This window comes from Schistocerca piceifrons, chromosome 5 (assembly GCF_021461385.2).
Source record: "Schistocerca piceifrons isolate TAMUIC-IGC-003096 chromosome 5, iqSchPice1.1, whole genome shotgun sequence".
NCBI lineage: Eukaryota > Metazoa > Arthropoda > Insecta > Orthoptera > Acrididae > Schistocerca > Schistocerca piceifrons.
Window position 1 is genome coordinate 82,491,357 of NC_060142.1, and position 15,550 is coordinate 82,506,906.

The 15,550-nt window shown below is 42.0% G+C and overlaps 1 protein-coding gene across 1 annotated transcript in view; it reads left to right on the forward strand.

The window, feature by feature from the left end:
• LOC124798755 (breast cancer anti-estrogen resistance protein 3 homolog) overlaps positions 1-15,550 on the forward strand; it is a 227,174-nt gene that overhangs the window by 189,560 nt on the left and 22,064 nt on the right. The window contains exon 11 of the mRNA XM_047262283.1: positions 15,041-15,209. Within this exon, the coding sequence (XP_047118239.1) occupies positions 15,041-15,209 (169 nt within the window). The remainder of the gene's footprint in view (positions 1-15,040; positions 15,210-15,550) is intronic.

Here is a 15,550-nt window from a genome sequence, read left to right on the forward strand (position 1 = left end):
ATACACAAGAACGTTCACAAATGTAGAACAACAAGTGGTCACTTTCAACAACTCTTGTCACAATTCTCAATACTTAAGCAAATGTTAACTAAGATGACGCAATGCGATTCTGTGTGACTGATGACAACGTTGCTAAACTTCATTTATTGGAGATGGATTTCTGAACTGAGGGTCATGTACGAGAAGTCCTTGTACGTAATTCGATTGTTCGAAGAATCACAACTCAGAATACCTAAATTAAACCACAACAAAGTAATCAAAGAGTAGCGTTTTCAGGGAAGTGGACAGATAGAGGGTAGCATTTCACAAGAAAACTTGGTACTAAAGGCGACATTTTGTTTCATTTTCGAACGCAGAGCTCACATCTGCGCTAATAAAATCATTCACAGTTTTGTGACAAAAATGTAGTTATCCAACATAATAGAAAACTCGTGTCTTTATCAGAAGATATATTAATACGACAGAACACAGGATATATTTCAGTATATTGTGCCCCAGTCTTCAAGATGCCGCTGCCCTCGTGGCAAACTTCTTTGTAGTGTAGGCTACCAAGTTCTAACCGGCTCCACCGCGGTGAATTTCATTCACCAAAGAACCACGTTCTGCAGTCAAACTTCACTTCCCCAGTATTCTAACAATAAATCGAGGCCTGCTATTGGCTTTACTTAACAACTGAGCCTCAGGGATCGTTCCATGCTGATGTCCCTACTTAATTTATTCCCAGGGCTCGACGTAATTGGCTCCATTTGTGATATATTAACTCCTGAAGTCAAGTGCTGCCACGTTTTTATGTTTTGTGAGGTGGACAGCTTTACAATTCTCCAAAATAAGAGATTATAGACGGTCATCGCGCCACGTTGATATCTTGTCAAACTTAGTTTTTGTAGTAAAAACCCTATTTACTCAAGCGACTGTTTTGATTCAATCGACTACTCGTAAGTAAGTCTACTGCAACGCCCTTGGCGTTTTATTCCTGTACTGAATCTCTTTTTCACGAGTGGTCGTTTTAGTTTGAACGGCAGCGCCAAAATTCCATGGGCTGCCAGAGCTGTCTGCCAACGTAGGAAGTTCACACATTCTCCCCGAAATCACTCCTGTCTCCCTTTCACCTGAACGGTCAAAGTGAGGTTGTGAGGGACCATCCTTTTTACGAAAAAAATTGAAATATGGTAATTGGATGTAGGAACAAGCAACAGTAATAGAGTTTACTAATGACAAAAGCAAAATTTGTGGTGGATGTTCCTGGCAGAGGTCGTATGGCAAATTGTCCTTAGTCCTGAGGGCTGAAAGAATAGGAAAAGGGTCGTCAAAACATCCACATTTATTTGCTCGAGAAAACATATACATACAAACACACCAAACAATATTTAGAAGGCAATAAATAACACTTTCTTACTTTATACTTTCTTTCTTTGTATCTTGGTTTCTTTCTGAGGGCTGGAAAACATCTAAAATTATTTACCTCGATAAACAGATCTGACTTTTTCACCGTTGAAACAATTTTCATTCAAATCGCTTACCTATTTAAGTTCTTATTTATACATCGTGTAGGCTTCTTCTTCTTCTAGGTACTTTGAAACGTAAACAGCCTTTTGCTTTCACATATTTCGTCTGTTTTGAAAGAATCCTAGTGGGAAAAATACCAGGCCATCGAGCTACCTTCGCAGTGTATCATGAAAACAAATCAAATAACAAAGTTTAAGAACACACAAATTCCATTACTGTGGCACGAATGAGTTTGGCGAGAATAGATTCCTACACCTGCAAACTGAGTTGACACTCGGCGCGGTGGGTGATGGAAGCGACTGTAAATGGCAAATCCTTTTACTGTCGCTATCATTAGCAACCGCGCCGAAATTCAACTTAATTTGCACATAGCCCGCTAGTCTCCTGTTTCCGCACATGTGCAGTCTACTGTACACCAGTGGCCAAGAAAAAAACTCCACAATCAGTACAGTCATTTACGTCACTGATGCACTCGCGATGTGGTTGGCTGCTGATTTACGCAAGCAAATGCCGCCCACTCACAATGAGAAATTGGTTTTGACCAGAAAAGTCGCTCGTCTAAAATGGGCTTAACACTTCCCCATAGATGACCGTCCACTATTATAATTGTTTGGATCACAGCAGGAATTACTTCTTCGCCTATGGACGACCCTTCATACCAGATAATGTGCAGCGTTCTGCCTGCGAAGAGCATCGCAAACCAGTCACAGACCTGGCTAGATATCTCATACCACCGAATTTCAGTTAGTGTGCGTCGAGATAGCCAACCGCTGTGGCCGAGCGGTTCTAGGCGCTTCAGTCTGGAACCGCGCGACCGGTACGGTCGCAGGTTCGAATCCTGCCTCGCGCATGGATGTGTGTGCTGTCCTTAGGTTAGTTAGGTTTAAGTAGTTCTAGCTTCTAGGGGACTGATGACCTCAGATGTTAAGTCCCATAGCCCTCAGAGCCATTTGAACCATTTTGCGTCTAGGTGGTAACCAATCAAAACACGTACGAAAGTCTGGGAACATTGAATCAATCTGGCCCAGGAAATTGTGCGAAAAATGCGAATGCGACCCGCAGGATCTGTGTTCTCATAATCGATGCCGTTGTCCACAGAAGATGACAGTTTTCATATTTCTGCATTCACATACACACTCTGCAAAGCACGGGTTAGTATTTCTTCCCGTTTCAGTCGCGTGGCGTGGGAGGAATGACTATTCCCATGTCTCTGTGCGAGCTTTAATTCTTCACCGAGTACTGGTTCCTGAAACTTTGTAAGTAGATTTTCTACATCTACATCTACATCCATACTCCGCAAGCCACCTGACGGTGTGTGGCGGAGGGTACCCTGAGTACCTCTATCGGTTCTCCCTTCCATTCCAGTCTCGTATTGTTCGTGGAAAGAAGGATTGTCGGTATGCTTCTGTGTGGGCTCTAATCTCTCTGATTTTATCCTGATGGTCTCTTCGCGAGATATACGTAGGAGGGAGCAATATACTGCTGGAGTCTTCGGTGAAGGTATGTTCTCGAAACTTTAACAAAAGCCCGTACCGAGCTACTGAGCGTCTCTCCTGCAGAGTCTTCCACTGGAGTTTATCTATCATCTCCGTAACGCTTTCGCGATTACTAAATGATCCTGTAACGAAGCGCGCTGCTCTCCGTTGGATCTTCTCTATCTCTTCTATCAACCCTATCTGGTACGGATTCGGCCGGCCGAAGTGGCCGTGCGGTTAAAGGCGCTGCAGTCTGGAACCGCAAGACCGCTACGGTCGCAGGTTCGAATCCTGCCTCGGGCATGGATGTTTGTGATGTCCTTAGGTTAGTTAGGTTTAACTAGTTCTAAGTTCTAGGGGACTAATGACCTCAGCAGTTGAGTCCCATAGTGCTCAGAGCCATTTGAACCATTTGGTACGGATCCCACACCGCAGTATTCAAGCAGTGGGCGAACAAGCGTACTGTAACCTACTTCCTTTGTTTTCGGATTGCATTTCCTTAGGATTCTTCCAATGAATCTCAGTCTGGCATCTGCTTTACCGACGATCAACTTTATGTGATCATTCCATTTTAAATCACTCCTAATGCGTACTCCCAGATAATTTATGGAATTAACTGCTTCCAGTTGCCGACCTGCTATTCCGTAGCTAAATGATAAGGGATCTATCTTTCTATGTATTCGCAGCACACTACACTTGTCTACATTGAGATTCAATTGCCATTCCCTGCACCATGCGTCAATTCGCTGCAGGTCCTCCTGCATTTCAGTACAATTTTCCATTGTTACAACCTCTCGATACACCACAGCATCATCTGCAAAAAGCCTCAGTGAACTTCCGATATCATCCACCAGGTCATTTATGTATATTGTGAACAGCAACGGTCCCATGACACTCCCCTGTGGCACACCTGAAATCACTTTTACTTCGGAAGACTTCTCTCCATCGAGAATGACATGCTGCGTTCTGTTATCTACGAACTCCTCAATCCAATCACACAATTGGTCTGATAGTCCATATGCTCTTACTTTGTTCATTAAACGACTGTGTGGAACTGTATCGAACGCCTTGCGGAAGTCAAGAAGCACGGCATCTACCTGTGAACCCGTGTCTATGGCCCTCTGAGTCTCGTGGACGAATAGCGCGAGCTGGGTTTCACACGACCGTCTTTTTCGAAACCCATGCTGATTCCTACAGAGTAGATTTCTAGTCTCCAGGAATGTCATTATACTCGAACATAATACGTGTTCCAAAATTCTACAAGTGATCGACGTTAGAGATATAGGTCTATAGTTCTGCACATCTGTTCGACGTCCCTTCTTGAAAACGGGGATGACCTGTGCCCTTTTCCAATCCTTTGGAACGCTACGCTCTTCTAGAGACCTACGGTACACCGCTGCAAGAAGGGGGGCAAGTTCCTTCGCGTACTCTGTGTAAAATAGAATTTTCGAGGGGTAATTGGCGTTTATCCTCACGCGACTGCTTCATCTTATGATTTACCTAAGAATACGTTCCAGAGTTATGCTACAAACGAAAACGGTATAGGACGCTAATTCTGCGGATGAGTTCTGCTGCCTTTTTCTCGTGTTTTCTCTCGTTTTTATATCCCGTGCTCTTAATGTTAACAGCCTCGTTAACAGGACACACTTTTCTCGCTGTTTCTTACTGAGGAATAAAGTTTGCCGACAGCGAAGCCGCAGCGGTGTTGCTTCGCGGCGACCTAGAGTGAAGAGAGCTTTTAAGGCGTGTCCCGTAACAATGGCGCACGAGGGACAGGCGACGGGGATCAGGTGTTTGGGGAGAGGGGATAGCACGGAGGGGCGACGCCCAGGAGAGCTTCACAAAGTCAACCCTTGTCGATGCACTCGTGTGCCCTGACTCTTCATTATTTTACGTGCAAGTATATAACCACGATGTCTTTCAGGACGAATGTGTTGCATTAAATTAGGGCGACCAACATTTGATTTTGACTTTAAAGGAGATGACCAACATCGAGCCATTCTTTTAATGGTGGCTTAAGGGAGATGTAGTCACAATAACTTTCAAGTGCACATTTACATCGCATTGCTTGGAATGGGTGACAGTTATTATGATTGTAAAAAAAAACTGACATACTTTGATTTACATTTCGATTTTCACTTCGAGAGCATTAGATGAAAACTGATTCACTTTAGAAAGAAATGGATACACACGTGAACCGCCAAACGGTATAGTCCGTACGATTACGGAAAGAAGACTACACAAATTGGAACAGTTTTCGTTGACTGTCGTCTGTTTTCAGTTGCTGCGAACTTAAGTGATGTAGCAGTACTGACGGCCGCTGTGGTCGAGCGGTACTAGGCGCTTCAGTCCGGAACTGCGCTGCTGCTACGGTCGCAGGTTCGAATCCTGCCTCGGGCATGGCCGTGTGTGATGTCCTTAGGTTAGTTACGTTTAAGTGGCTCCAAGTCAAGGGGACTGATGACCTCATATGTTAAGTGCCATAGTGCTTAGAGCCGTTTGAACCATTTTGTAGCAGTGCTGGTTCTTTCGAACCATTGTGAAATGTTGTTGTGTTGAGCGAGTCAACTGAGAAATAAATAATGTAACAAGTGTGTCTAAACATGAACTTCTGTACAGTCCACTATCGCAAGGCTTTATTACTTCGGTTGGCAACACTGGCCGAGAAACAAGTAAATATTTCCAGCTCATGACCCCTCTAACGTGTATAGTATGTCATTCTTTCTCCGTACCATGCACTCCCTTGAGCCAAACCGTTTGCTTTCCATAGAAGCAAGAACAGAAAAAATAAAAAAGACTATATGCCGATATGAAAACGTTTCGAGCTCTGTCGGTCAAGGAATTTGAACTGTGAATACTAACGGCATATACGGGAGAATCAGGTGGTCATGTCATTAAGGGAGACTGGAGGAAATAAATAAAAAATGCTACAATGTGAGAGCTCCCAGGAAGTACGTGAGAGTTGGATACCCTACATTAAATATTCCCGCATGAGACCTTATGCACAGACCCACTTCGATTTTATTCGTACATGTAGGAACGGTGCCATACACCAAAGCAGAACGACGGAATTAAAAAAAAAAAAAATATGAGCAATGTTAATACAAAACATTTGTAATTAATTAACATAGTCGTCAGTAATTGAATACTTTCGCGGTACTTACACCATTTTTGAGCTGTTACTTAATTTCTATTTATTTTATTAAAAATACGAATGTTTGTTAGCAAATATTGAATCATAATTTTGGAACAAAATAATACCAGTATTTTATTTGTTATTACTGGTGGTAGAAAAACCTATTGCAACTTGATACAGATATGTCAAGGGCTTTAGTGTAAATAAGAAATTATGCTTATCGATAGTACTGTTCTCTCTCTAGAAATAAAAAGGTATTGTATTTTCTGTATGACGTCTTACAGTTTCGCACAAAATTTAATTTATTGTGTACCCTTGCTTATTCATAGAAACGTAATTGCTTCCTGATAAAAAAGGATTACTGCATCTTAAGTTAAATAAATGCCATAGTTATTCTTCTTAAAAGAAAAGAAAAAAGAAATGAAACTTTTCAACGTGCCCTTGTATTCTTTAAGTGTAGAAAATAAAATAAATAATAAATTAATTTGAATCTCCACTAAATTTTCGTGTTTTTCAAAGAAAAACTACATAAATAATATTGTTTTTTATTTTGAAGTTCTTAATACACTCCTGGAAATTGAAATAAGAACACCGTGAATTCATTGTCCCAGGAAGGGGAAACTTTATTGACACATTCCTGGGGTCAGATACATCACATGATCACACTGACAGAACCACAGGCACATAGACACAGGCAACAGAGCATGCACAATGTCGGCACTAGTACAGTGTATATCCACCTTTCGCAGCAATGCAGGCTGCTATTCTCCCATGGAGACGATCGTAGAGATGCTGGATGTAGTCCTGTGGAACGGCTTGCCATGCCATTTCCACCTGGCGCCTCAGTTGGACCAGCGTTCGTGCTGGACGTGCAGACCGCGTGAGACGACGCTTCATCCAGTCCCAAACATGTTCAATGGGGGACAGATCCGGAGATCTTGCTGGCCAGGGTAGTTGACTTACACCTTCTAGAGCACGTTGGGTGGCACGGGATACATGCGGACGTGCATTGTCCTGTTGGAACAGCAAGTTCCCTTGCCGGTCTAGGAATGGTAGAACGATGGGTTCGATGACGGTTTGGATGTACCGTGCACTATTCAGTGTCCCCTCGACGATCACCAGTGGTGTACGGCCAGTGTAGGAGATCGCTCCCCACACCATGATGCCGGGTGTTGGCCCTGTGAGCCTCTGTCGTATGCAGTCCTGATTGTGGCGCTCACCTGCACGGCGCCAAACACGCATACGACCATCATTGGCACCAAGGCAGAAGCGACTCTCATCGCTGAAGACGACACGTCTCCATTCGTCCCTCCATTCACGCCTGTCGCGACACCACTGGAGGCGGGCTGCACGATGTTGGGGCGTGAGCGGAAGACGGCCTAACGGTGTGCGGGACCGTAGCCCAGCTTCATGGAGGCGGTTGCGAATGGTCCTCGCCGATACCCCAGGAGCAACAGTGTCCCTAATTTGCTGGGAAGTGGCGGTGCGGTCCCCTACGGCACTGCGTAGGATCCTACGGTCTTGGCGTGCATCCGTGCGTCGCTGCGGTCCGGTCCCAGGTCGACGGGCACGTGCACCTTCCGCCGACCACTGGCGACAACATCGATGTACTGTGGAGACCTCACGCCCCACGTGTTGAGCAATTCGGCGGTACGTCAACCCGGCCTCCCGCATGCCCACTATACGCCCTCGCTCAAAGTCCGTCAACTGCACGTACGGTTCACGTCCACGCAATGCTGCGCAGCTAGCGCCATTCGATGGCCAACACCGCGGTTCCTGGTGTGTCCGCTGTGCCGTGCGTGTGATCATTGCTTCTACAGCCCTCTCGCAGTGTCCGGAGCAAGTATGGTGGGTCTGACACACCGGTGTCAATGTGTTCTTTTTTCCATTTCCAGGAGTGTATATACTGTTAAATAAGTACCGAATCACCTGCATAAAGTAGTTAAAACAGAGGTAAAAGCAAATGTAAAATATGCAGTGCACATAGGGATTTTGGTATCCCTCTTTCCACAGATGACATTATTGAATTGAACATGTAAAAGCAATTACTATATGGTTTCCATCTATGTTCAGTATTCCTTGTATCAGGATATATGTCCTACTTCAATTTATTTACAGTACCAGCTGAGAGCCCTGCATTCCCAGATATGTATTTATTCCAATTCTGTTAGTCCATCTCCTACATCCTCTCTCTATCCAGCTCCTACACCCTCCACTCTTTCCATTTCCATCTCTCCCGCTCTCTCTGTCCAACTCCCCCTGTCCCTCTCTGTCCATCTACTCCTACCCCTTTTGTCCATGTTCTCCTCCCAGACATCTGCGTCCATCTCTTCCTCCCCATTCTCTTTACACATTAACACCCCCACTTTAATGGGATGCTGCTGGTTCATACCTCTGCAGTACTTCTTTCCATGTAGTAAGTAATATGTGTAGAAATTGATCCAGGGATTTAGAAGTTTCTTTACCTGCAGCTTTGCCTACACATGCACATCACATATATTTAACATTTTTCACACGTCACCTGTATCACTCAGGGATTTCACCCTAGAGTTCTATTTTCTCACAGCTCGATGTTTATGATGTCGTATCTCCCAAACTATGTGTCATACTGTAGCTGAATGTTCAACTATGAGTAATACAGCAAACTTGTCTTGCTTCCTGCAGCACTTAGTTCAGCATAAACATGTTTGCTCATAACAAGCCATCAAGCCAGAGTGCATTCAACTACTGACAATCTCGTAATGAGTGTCTTTAAGAATTTTGTTGTACTGCTTTAGGAAATCAAAGAAGGCGAGTCTGTAAGTTCCTCATTGTTAAACATGGAAAGAAGCTGACTGTAGAAGATATAAGTGAATCACACAGCTGTATTTGATGTAATAGTGGTCACTGCAATTAGATATTACATGGATACTAGTGATAAAACATAATTTGGAGGGACTTTGTTTCCATGACATTCTATAATGTGGGACATCTTCCTGTGCAGTTTATCAATATCAAGTCCCCAGTTCCATGCATTGTTGAGTGCACAGCCTATATGTCTATTAAAGTTGTTGATGCTCATTTCAATTTCCATAGCCTCTTACACGACTCAGTCTTAGTAGTTCGATGCATGCACTAGAGTGTGCCTGCTCAAACAAAATCTTGTGACTATTCATGAAAAGGCAGATTTTTCTACATCTCCCATGTGTTGTTGATGTTTGGTACTGTGCTTGAAAATGACTCAAATACACTGACTCATGTAGCTACTGTCACTTTCTTATGGAATGCGATAAACACCTGGGCAATAGCAGTAGCTACAGGGGGCAGTTAATTGAACAGAGTTTACACACCTCCCACCTACACACACTTTTTCCCTCAGTTACAGAATCGAAGCTTTCTTGATGACACATAATGTGTTCTTTCAGCTGATAGCTTCTTTTAGTAAAGTTTGGGCATGAATTTCTTTCCTCCCCAATTCAATTCACTACCTCCTAATTAGTTATTTGATCTAACCTCCTAATACTCAGAGTCAAGGGCGATTCTAGAGGTCGGTCAAGGGCAGGGGGGGGGGGGGGGCTAATGGGGGCAGAGGGTTTGGGGGAAGGAAATATCACTTAACAAAAGGAGAGTTGGAATGTTGCTTAAAGTACACTACTGGCCATTAAAATTGCTACACCAAGAAGAAATGATGATAAACGGGTATTCATTGGACAAATATATTATACTAGAACTGACATGTGATTACATTTTCATGCAATTTGGGTGCATAGATCCTGAGAAATCAGTACCCAGAACAATCACCTATGGCCGTAATAACGGCCTTGATACGCCTGGTCATTGAGTCAGACAGAGCTTGAATGGCGTGTACAGGTACAGCTGCCCATGCAGCTACAACACGATACCACAGTTCATCATGAGTAGTGACTGGCGTATTGTGACGAGGCAGTTGCTCGGCCACCATTGACCAGACGTTTTCAATTGGTGAGAGATCTGCAGAATGTGCTGGCCAGGGCAGTAGTCGAACATTTTTTGTATCCAGAATGGCCCGTACAGGACCTGCAACATGCGGTCGTGCATTATCCTGCTGAAATGTAGGGTTTCGCAGGGGCTGAATGAAGGGTTGAGCCATGGGTTGTAACACATCTGAAATGTAATGTCCACTGTTCAAAGTGCCGTCAATGCAAACAAGAGGTGACAATGACGTGTAACCAATGGCACCCCATACCATCACACTGGGTGATACGCCACGCCAGTATGGCGATGACGAAAAGACGCTTCCAATGTGCGTTCACCGCGATGTCGCGAAACACGTATGCGACCATCATGATGCTGTAAACAGAACCTGGATTCATCTGAAAAAATGATGTTTTGCCATTCGTGCACCCAGGTTCGTCATGAGTACACCGTGGCAGGTGCTCCTGTCTGTGATGCAGCGTCAAGGGTAACCGCAGCCATGATCTCCGAGCTGATAGTCCATGCTGCTGCAAACATCATCAAACTGTTTGTGCAGATGGTTGTTGTCTTGCAAACGTCCCAATTTGTTGACTCAGGGATCGAGACATGGCTGCACAATCCGTTACAGCCATGTGGATAAGATGCCTGTAATCTCGACTACTAGTGATACGAGGCTGTTGGGATCCAGCACGGTGTTCCGTATTACCCTCCTGAACCCACTGATTCCATATTCTGCTAACAGTCATTGGATCTCGACCAACGCGAGCAGCAATGTCGCGATACGATAAACCGTAATCGTGATAGGCTACAATCTGACCTTTATCAAAGTCGGAAACATGATGGTACGCATTTCTCCTCCTTACACGAGGCTTCGCAACAACGTTTCACCAGGCAATACCGGTCAACTGCTGTTTGTGTATGAGAAATCGGTTGGTAACTTTCCTCGTGTCAGCACGTTGTGGCTGTCGCCACCAGCACCAACCTTGTGTGAATGCTCTGAAAAGCTAATCATTTACATATCACAGCATCTTCTTCCTGTCGGTTAAATTTCGCATCTGCAGCATGTCATCTTTATGGTGTAGCTATTTAAATGGCCAGTAGTTTAGATAATTATTCACTCCTTATATTCCATCCCTGCTGCTATTATATTTTAAAAGAGTGTATTTCAGTCACCATGGTCAAAACCTACATTTAAATGTACAATTGCTATAAACATAAGTTTGCCTTTCTTTTGTCTATCTTCCAAAATCCCTACATTTGTCTGGAATTAATGATATTTCCTGAGGCCAATATTACCAGTCTTTCAATTCTTCTATAAATAATGTGTCAATATTTCACAACCATGACCTAATTAAACTGCTAATGCAAAATATTCCCACATCAGTGCCTTATTTATTGAGAATCAGAATCAAATATATTCTTATTGAAGTCGGAAGTTATTTTGCCCATCATATATATCTTGTGTACCAAGAGGAATAGTTTAGTTTTATGGCATGCCCTTACAAGGCTCTCAATAATCCTGGGGGAATGTCAGATACCCAGAGGCATTGTTTCGATGTAGGTCTTTCAGTGCTCTGTTAAATTCTTCTTGCAGTACCATTTTTCCCATCTCATCTTCATCTACTTCTCGTTTGCATTATATAATGTTTCTTTGAAGTTGGTGAACAGGTTGTTACCGCATGGACTCATATCGGGTGAATATGGTGACGTTCCAGTATCTTCCACCCAAAATAGGCAGGGCTCCTGTACGAGGTTCACAATGTGGAATCATGTGTTTCATGAAGGATGATCGTACGCAGTGCCAGAAGGTGCCATCGCTTTCTTCTCAGTGCAGGAGAAAGATGATGTCATCACAAGAAATGGCACTAGTACAGTGCAGTGACTGTTTGCCACTGTGGTACGACATGGTGTAGGATTAACCCATAAGCAATGATAACCATCACTTCAGCACCAGCTGGTTCACGGTGCACATTCTGTGAGTGAGGAGAACCAGGGTGATCTTGAGTGATCCGTGCCATCCTGAAACACTTTCACCCATCCTACCACCATACAATATGGCAGTGCTTTAGCACCATATGCATTGTGCAGTCCCTGAAAACAATGTAGATTAGTACTTGGTACATAGATCATGAATACGACACTTCGTAAGGATGGGGAACGTGTCAGGTTAATAAAAGGGGTCTATACTAGATATTACATTACACAAAATATTACATGACACTTAAAATCTTTTTATTTATTTACTTCTTTTTTTTATCTAACTCTAGTATAGTCCTTCTGTAAATTCCATCCACCTTCCAGTCCGCCCCCCCCCCCCTCCCGTCTTCTTTGCTTAGTGCTGGCTTGCCATTTCAGCTCTTAAATGTTCATAAGACACTTCCTTTTTCTCCAAACATGGCACCTATCTTTCCCGTAGTCATGCCTACATCTACATATTTGTACTTGTCCTCCAGCCATTCCTGTTTTACCTTTTGGTCCTTTCTGTTAGTCTCACACTTTACGTGTCTGTATTCCATTTTGCCTAATTCATTTCCTGAATTTTTATATTTTCTCCTTTCATCAGCTAAATTCAATATCTCATATGTTATCCAAGGATATCTACTAGGCTTTATCTTTTTGCCTACATGTCCCTCTGCTATCCATTAATCTTTAATTCTCCTCCTTTCTCCAGTTGTAGTAAGTTGCTGTCTAATGCTCACTTTGAACCTTATGACAACCCCGGGGGTGTTTAAACTTATCTAGGCTCTACTTCAATTATATTCTACCTTTCTGCAATTTTTTTCAGTGTTTTCTGTGATTCATAAACAATAATTTACGGACAGAATCCATATCTGCCTCTAGAAACAGGAATATTCCCTATATTATACTTCATGGTGCAAATAGAGACGTTACAGGTCCCACCCCCGGCTTATGTCCAGGCTTACAAAATGAGCCAATCTTGACTTAGAAGTGATATCTTACATGGTGTCCATCACAAAGACTGCCTGATCTTTACAACTGACTCCTACATAGTGTCATCTTTGAAGAATATATAAACTCACTGAAATTGATAACACATGCAAATAGAAAGTCTTTATGTACTATATTATATATTCATCCACTGCTGGTGAGCAGCTGATTCCAAAATTGTGCTACATAAACTCACTTCTTCTCAAGGGCAGCCGCCCACCTTCCCCCACCTCTCTCACAATTTGGTCTTCCAGAAAAAAAATCTTTGCAAATGGAACTTGCAAGCTGCTGCCTAAAACAAGAAAGACGTATCGATTAAGTATCAGTTTGAAGAAAGCCACAACATAATGCAAGTGTACTCAGGGACATTTATCATAAAATTTAGAAAAATATTTCAGCATTCATGCCAAAACTAATGAGTTGATGAATGTAGTGATTCTGCTTCCAGTCTTCCAAACAGAACTGTTTGAACATGTTTCCAAACGATAATGTAAGGCTTTATGTCTCATTCTTTTACTGGTGAAATTTATTATTAAGTAAATTTGCTAGTGAAATTAAAGTTCTGTGTAAGGATAATGGAAATAATTTGTTTTGAGGAGACTTAAAATGTTTTTGTGTGGGTAATTTGAAGAGTATTCAATTGACAATTTGCACATTGCCTATATTACGAGGAATTGAAGCATTTTACTTCAGATTTACCTAAAAGAAGACCTGAAGAATCGTGCAGGGAGTTTTGCAACTGACAATGCAAAATAAAATAAGTATTGTCGGCTTCTGCATTTAAGAGATAAATGATGACTTACTTGTATTTATAGCCTCTGTAGAGTTTATATTCTAGAATATGAGCTATTGCGGATAAGTGTCTCAGCCCAATAAACTACCATATAAAACAGTAAGAGCGGAAATTACACTAACGGAGCTAGCATTTCTGTCTGCAAGTGAAGAGTGTGAACAGTTTTACATCTAAAACAAACTAAGCTGGGGTTTGGAAATCACTAAGCCAGTGTGTTGATTCTCTGTTATATTGTAGTTTATTAAGACAACAGTAAATTTTGCTCACGGATTTAGCTATACTACAAGGCTATTAATATTTTTGCTGTTTGATGTACTATATTATTTGCTGTAGTTATAAGCTGTAACTTCTTGATCATTTCTTTTACTTCATTTATGAATTTGAAAAAACTCTATTTTTTCCCATAAATACCATTGCACATGTACTTCACTTTTCCTGATCTCCATCTTCACCTGCATGAAGAAATTCTAATGATTTCCATATGCTAGAGATTTAACAGTGTTTTTATATTTGTGTGCCTATCAGCTCTGCTCCATTTGTTCCTGTTTCTGTGGATGGTAAGTGGATGTTTGTCTTCTGTCGTATGTACTACTAGAGCAGCCACTAGTAATGCCTCTTTTAGGTGAAAAGTAGTCACATTTGAAGAAATTGAGAAATTTTTGTTGTAAAGTACATTTTCTTACTTGTGACATAGTAAAATTGTTGCATCATTCCAAAGTCACAGTTGTAATGAATGATAATATAAAAAACAAAGGATTAAAACTGATTATTCCAAGTTTGACAAATAACATAGGGAACAGAGTGCAATCTGATGGAATAAAATTATTCATTACATTTGTATTACATATACAAAAGAAAACCAGAAACATTTTGCAGTCAAAAAATAAAGGTTATTTTATTAGTTATAGTGAAGATAAACCCACCTACAGCACTTGTAAGAATTCATTGTATTATCTGTATGCAAGCATTAAATGTCTCATTGATTAATTACTTTACATCCAAATTAAAGTGAACGTGTACATGGCACAGCAACTGTATTTTGTGCATTATATGTGTGTTCACACAGTAGTACATACATATAAAAACAGTAACTTTTCGCTTGTAAGCAGTGGCTTGCACATACCTGGCATTTCGTATGTTTATTGTAGCATGTCCTAACTAAATTTGGAATTTCAGGGATGACTGGCACCTGCTGATAGTGAGTCCTATTGTGCCAATAGATCTCATTTTTGTCATATATTTTTACAGGACTGAATGTCTGAAACTGTTGGTGGCAGTCACGATCTTAACTTGCACCACAGAAGCAGAACGAGCAGAATCATTAAATAAATGGATTGAGGTAGCAGTGGAGACAAAAACAGCACTTGGTAATCTCTATGGATTTTGTGCAGTGATGATGGGCCTCTGCATGCCGCAGGTAACATTATCCACTACAGCAATTGCATCATATTTGCTTTCTTTTGCAGCGAAATCAGACATTAGGACACTGCAATTTGCTTTAGGAAAGTACCATTTATAGAAGCTTTGTCCTACTAACTGCTAAGTTGTAATTAGGAAACAGAAAACATTGCTGATGTTGTGTGAAAAACTCAAAATGAAAATATAAAATGAGATGGTTCGGTGGTGAAGACTTATGGGAGGAGCAGGTTTCAAATCTGCAGCTGGTCATCTAGATTTCCGTCAAAAACAATGTACACAATTTCCTTTCTTATCCTTGCCCAGCTGAGAGAGTCTTCAATCTCACATGACCACATGAGA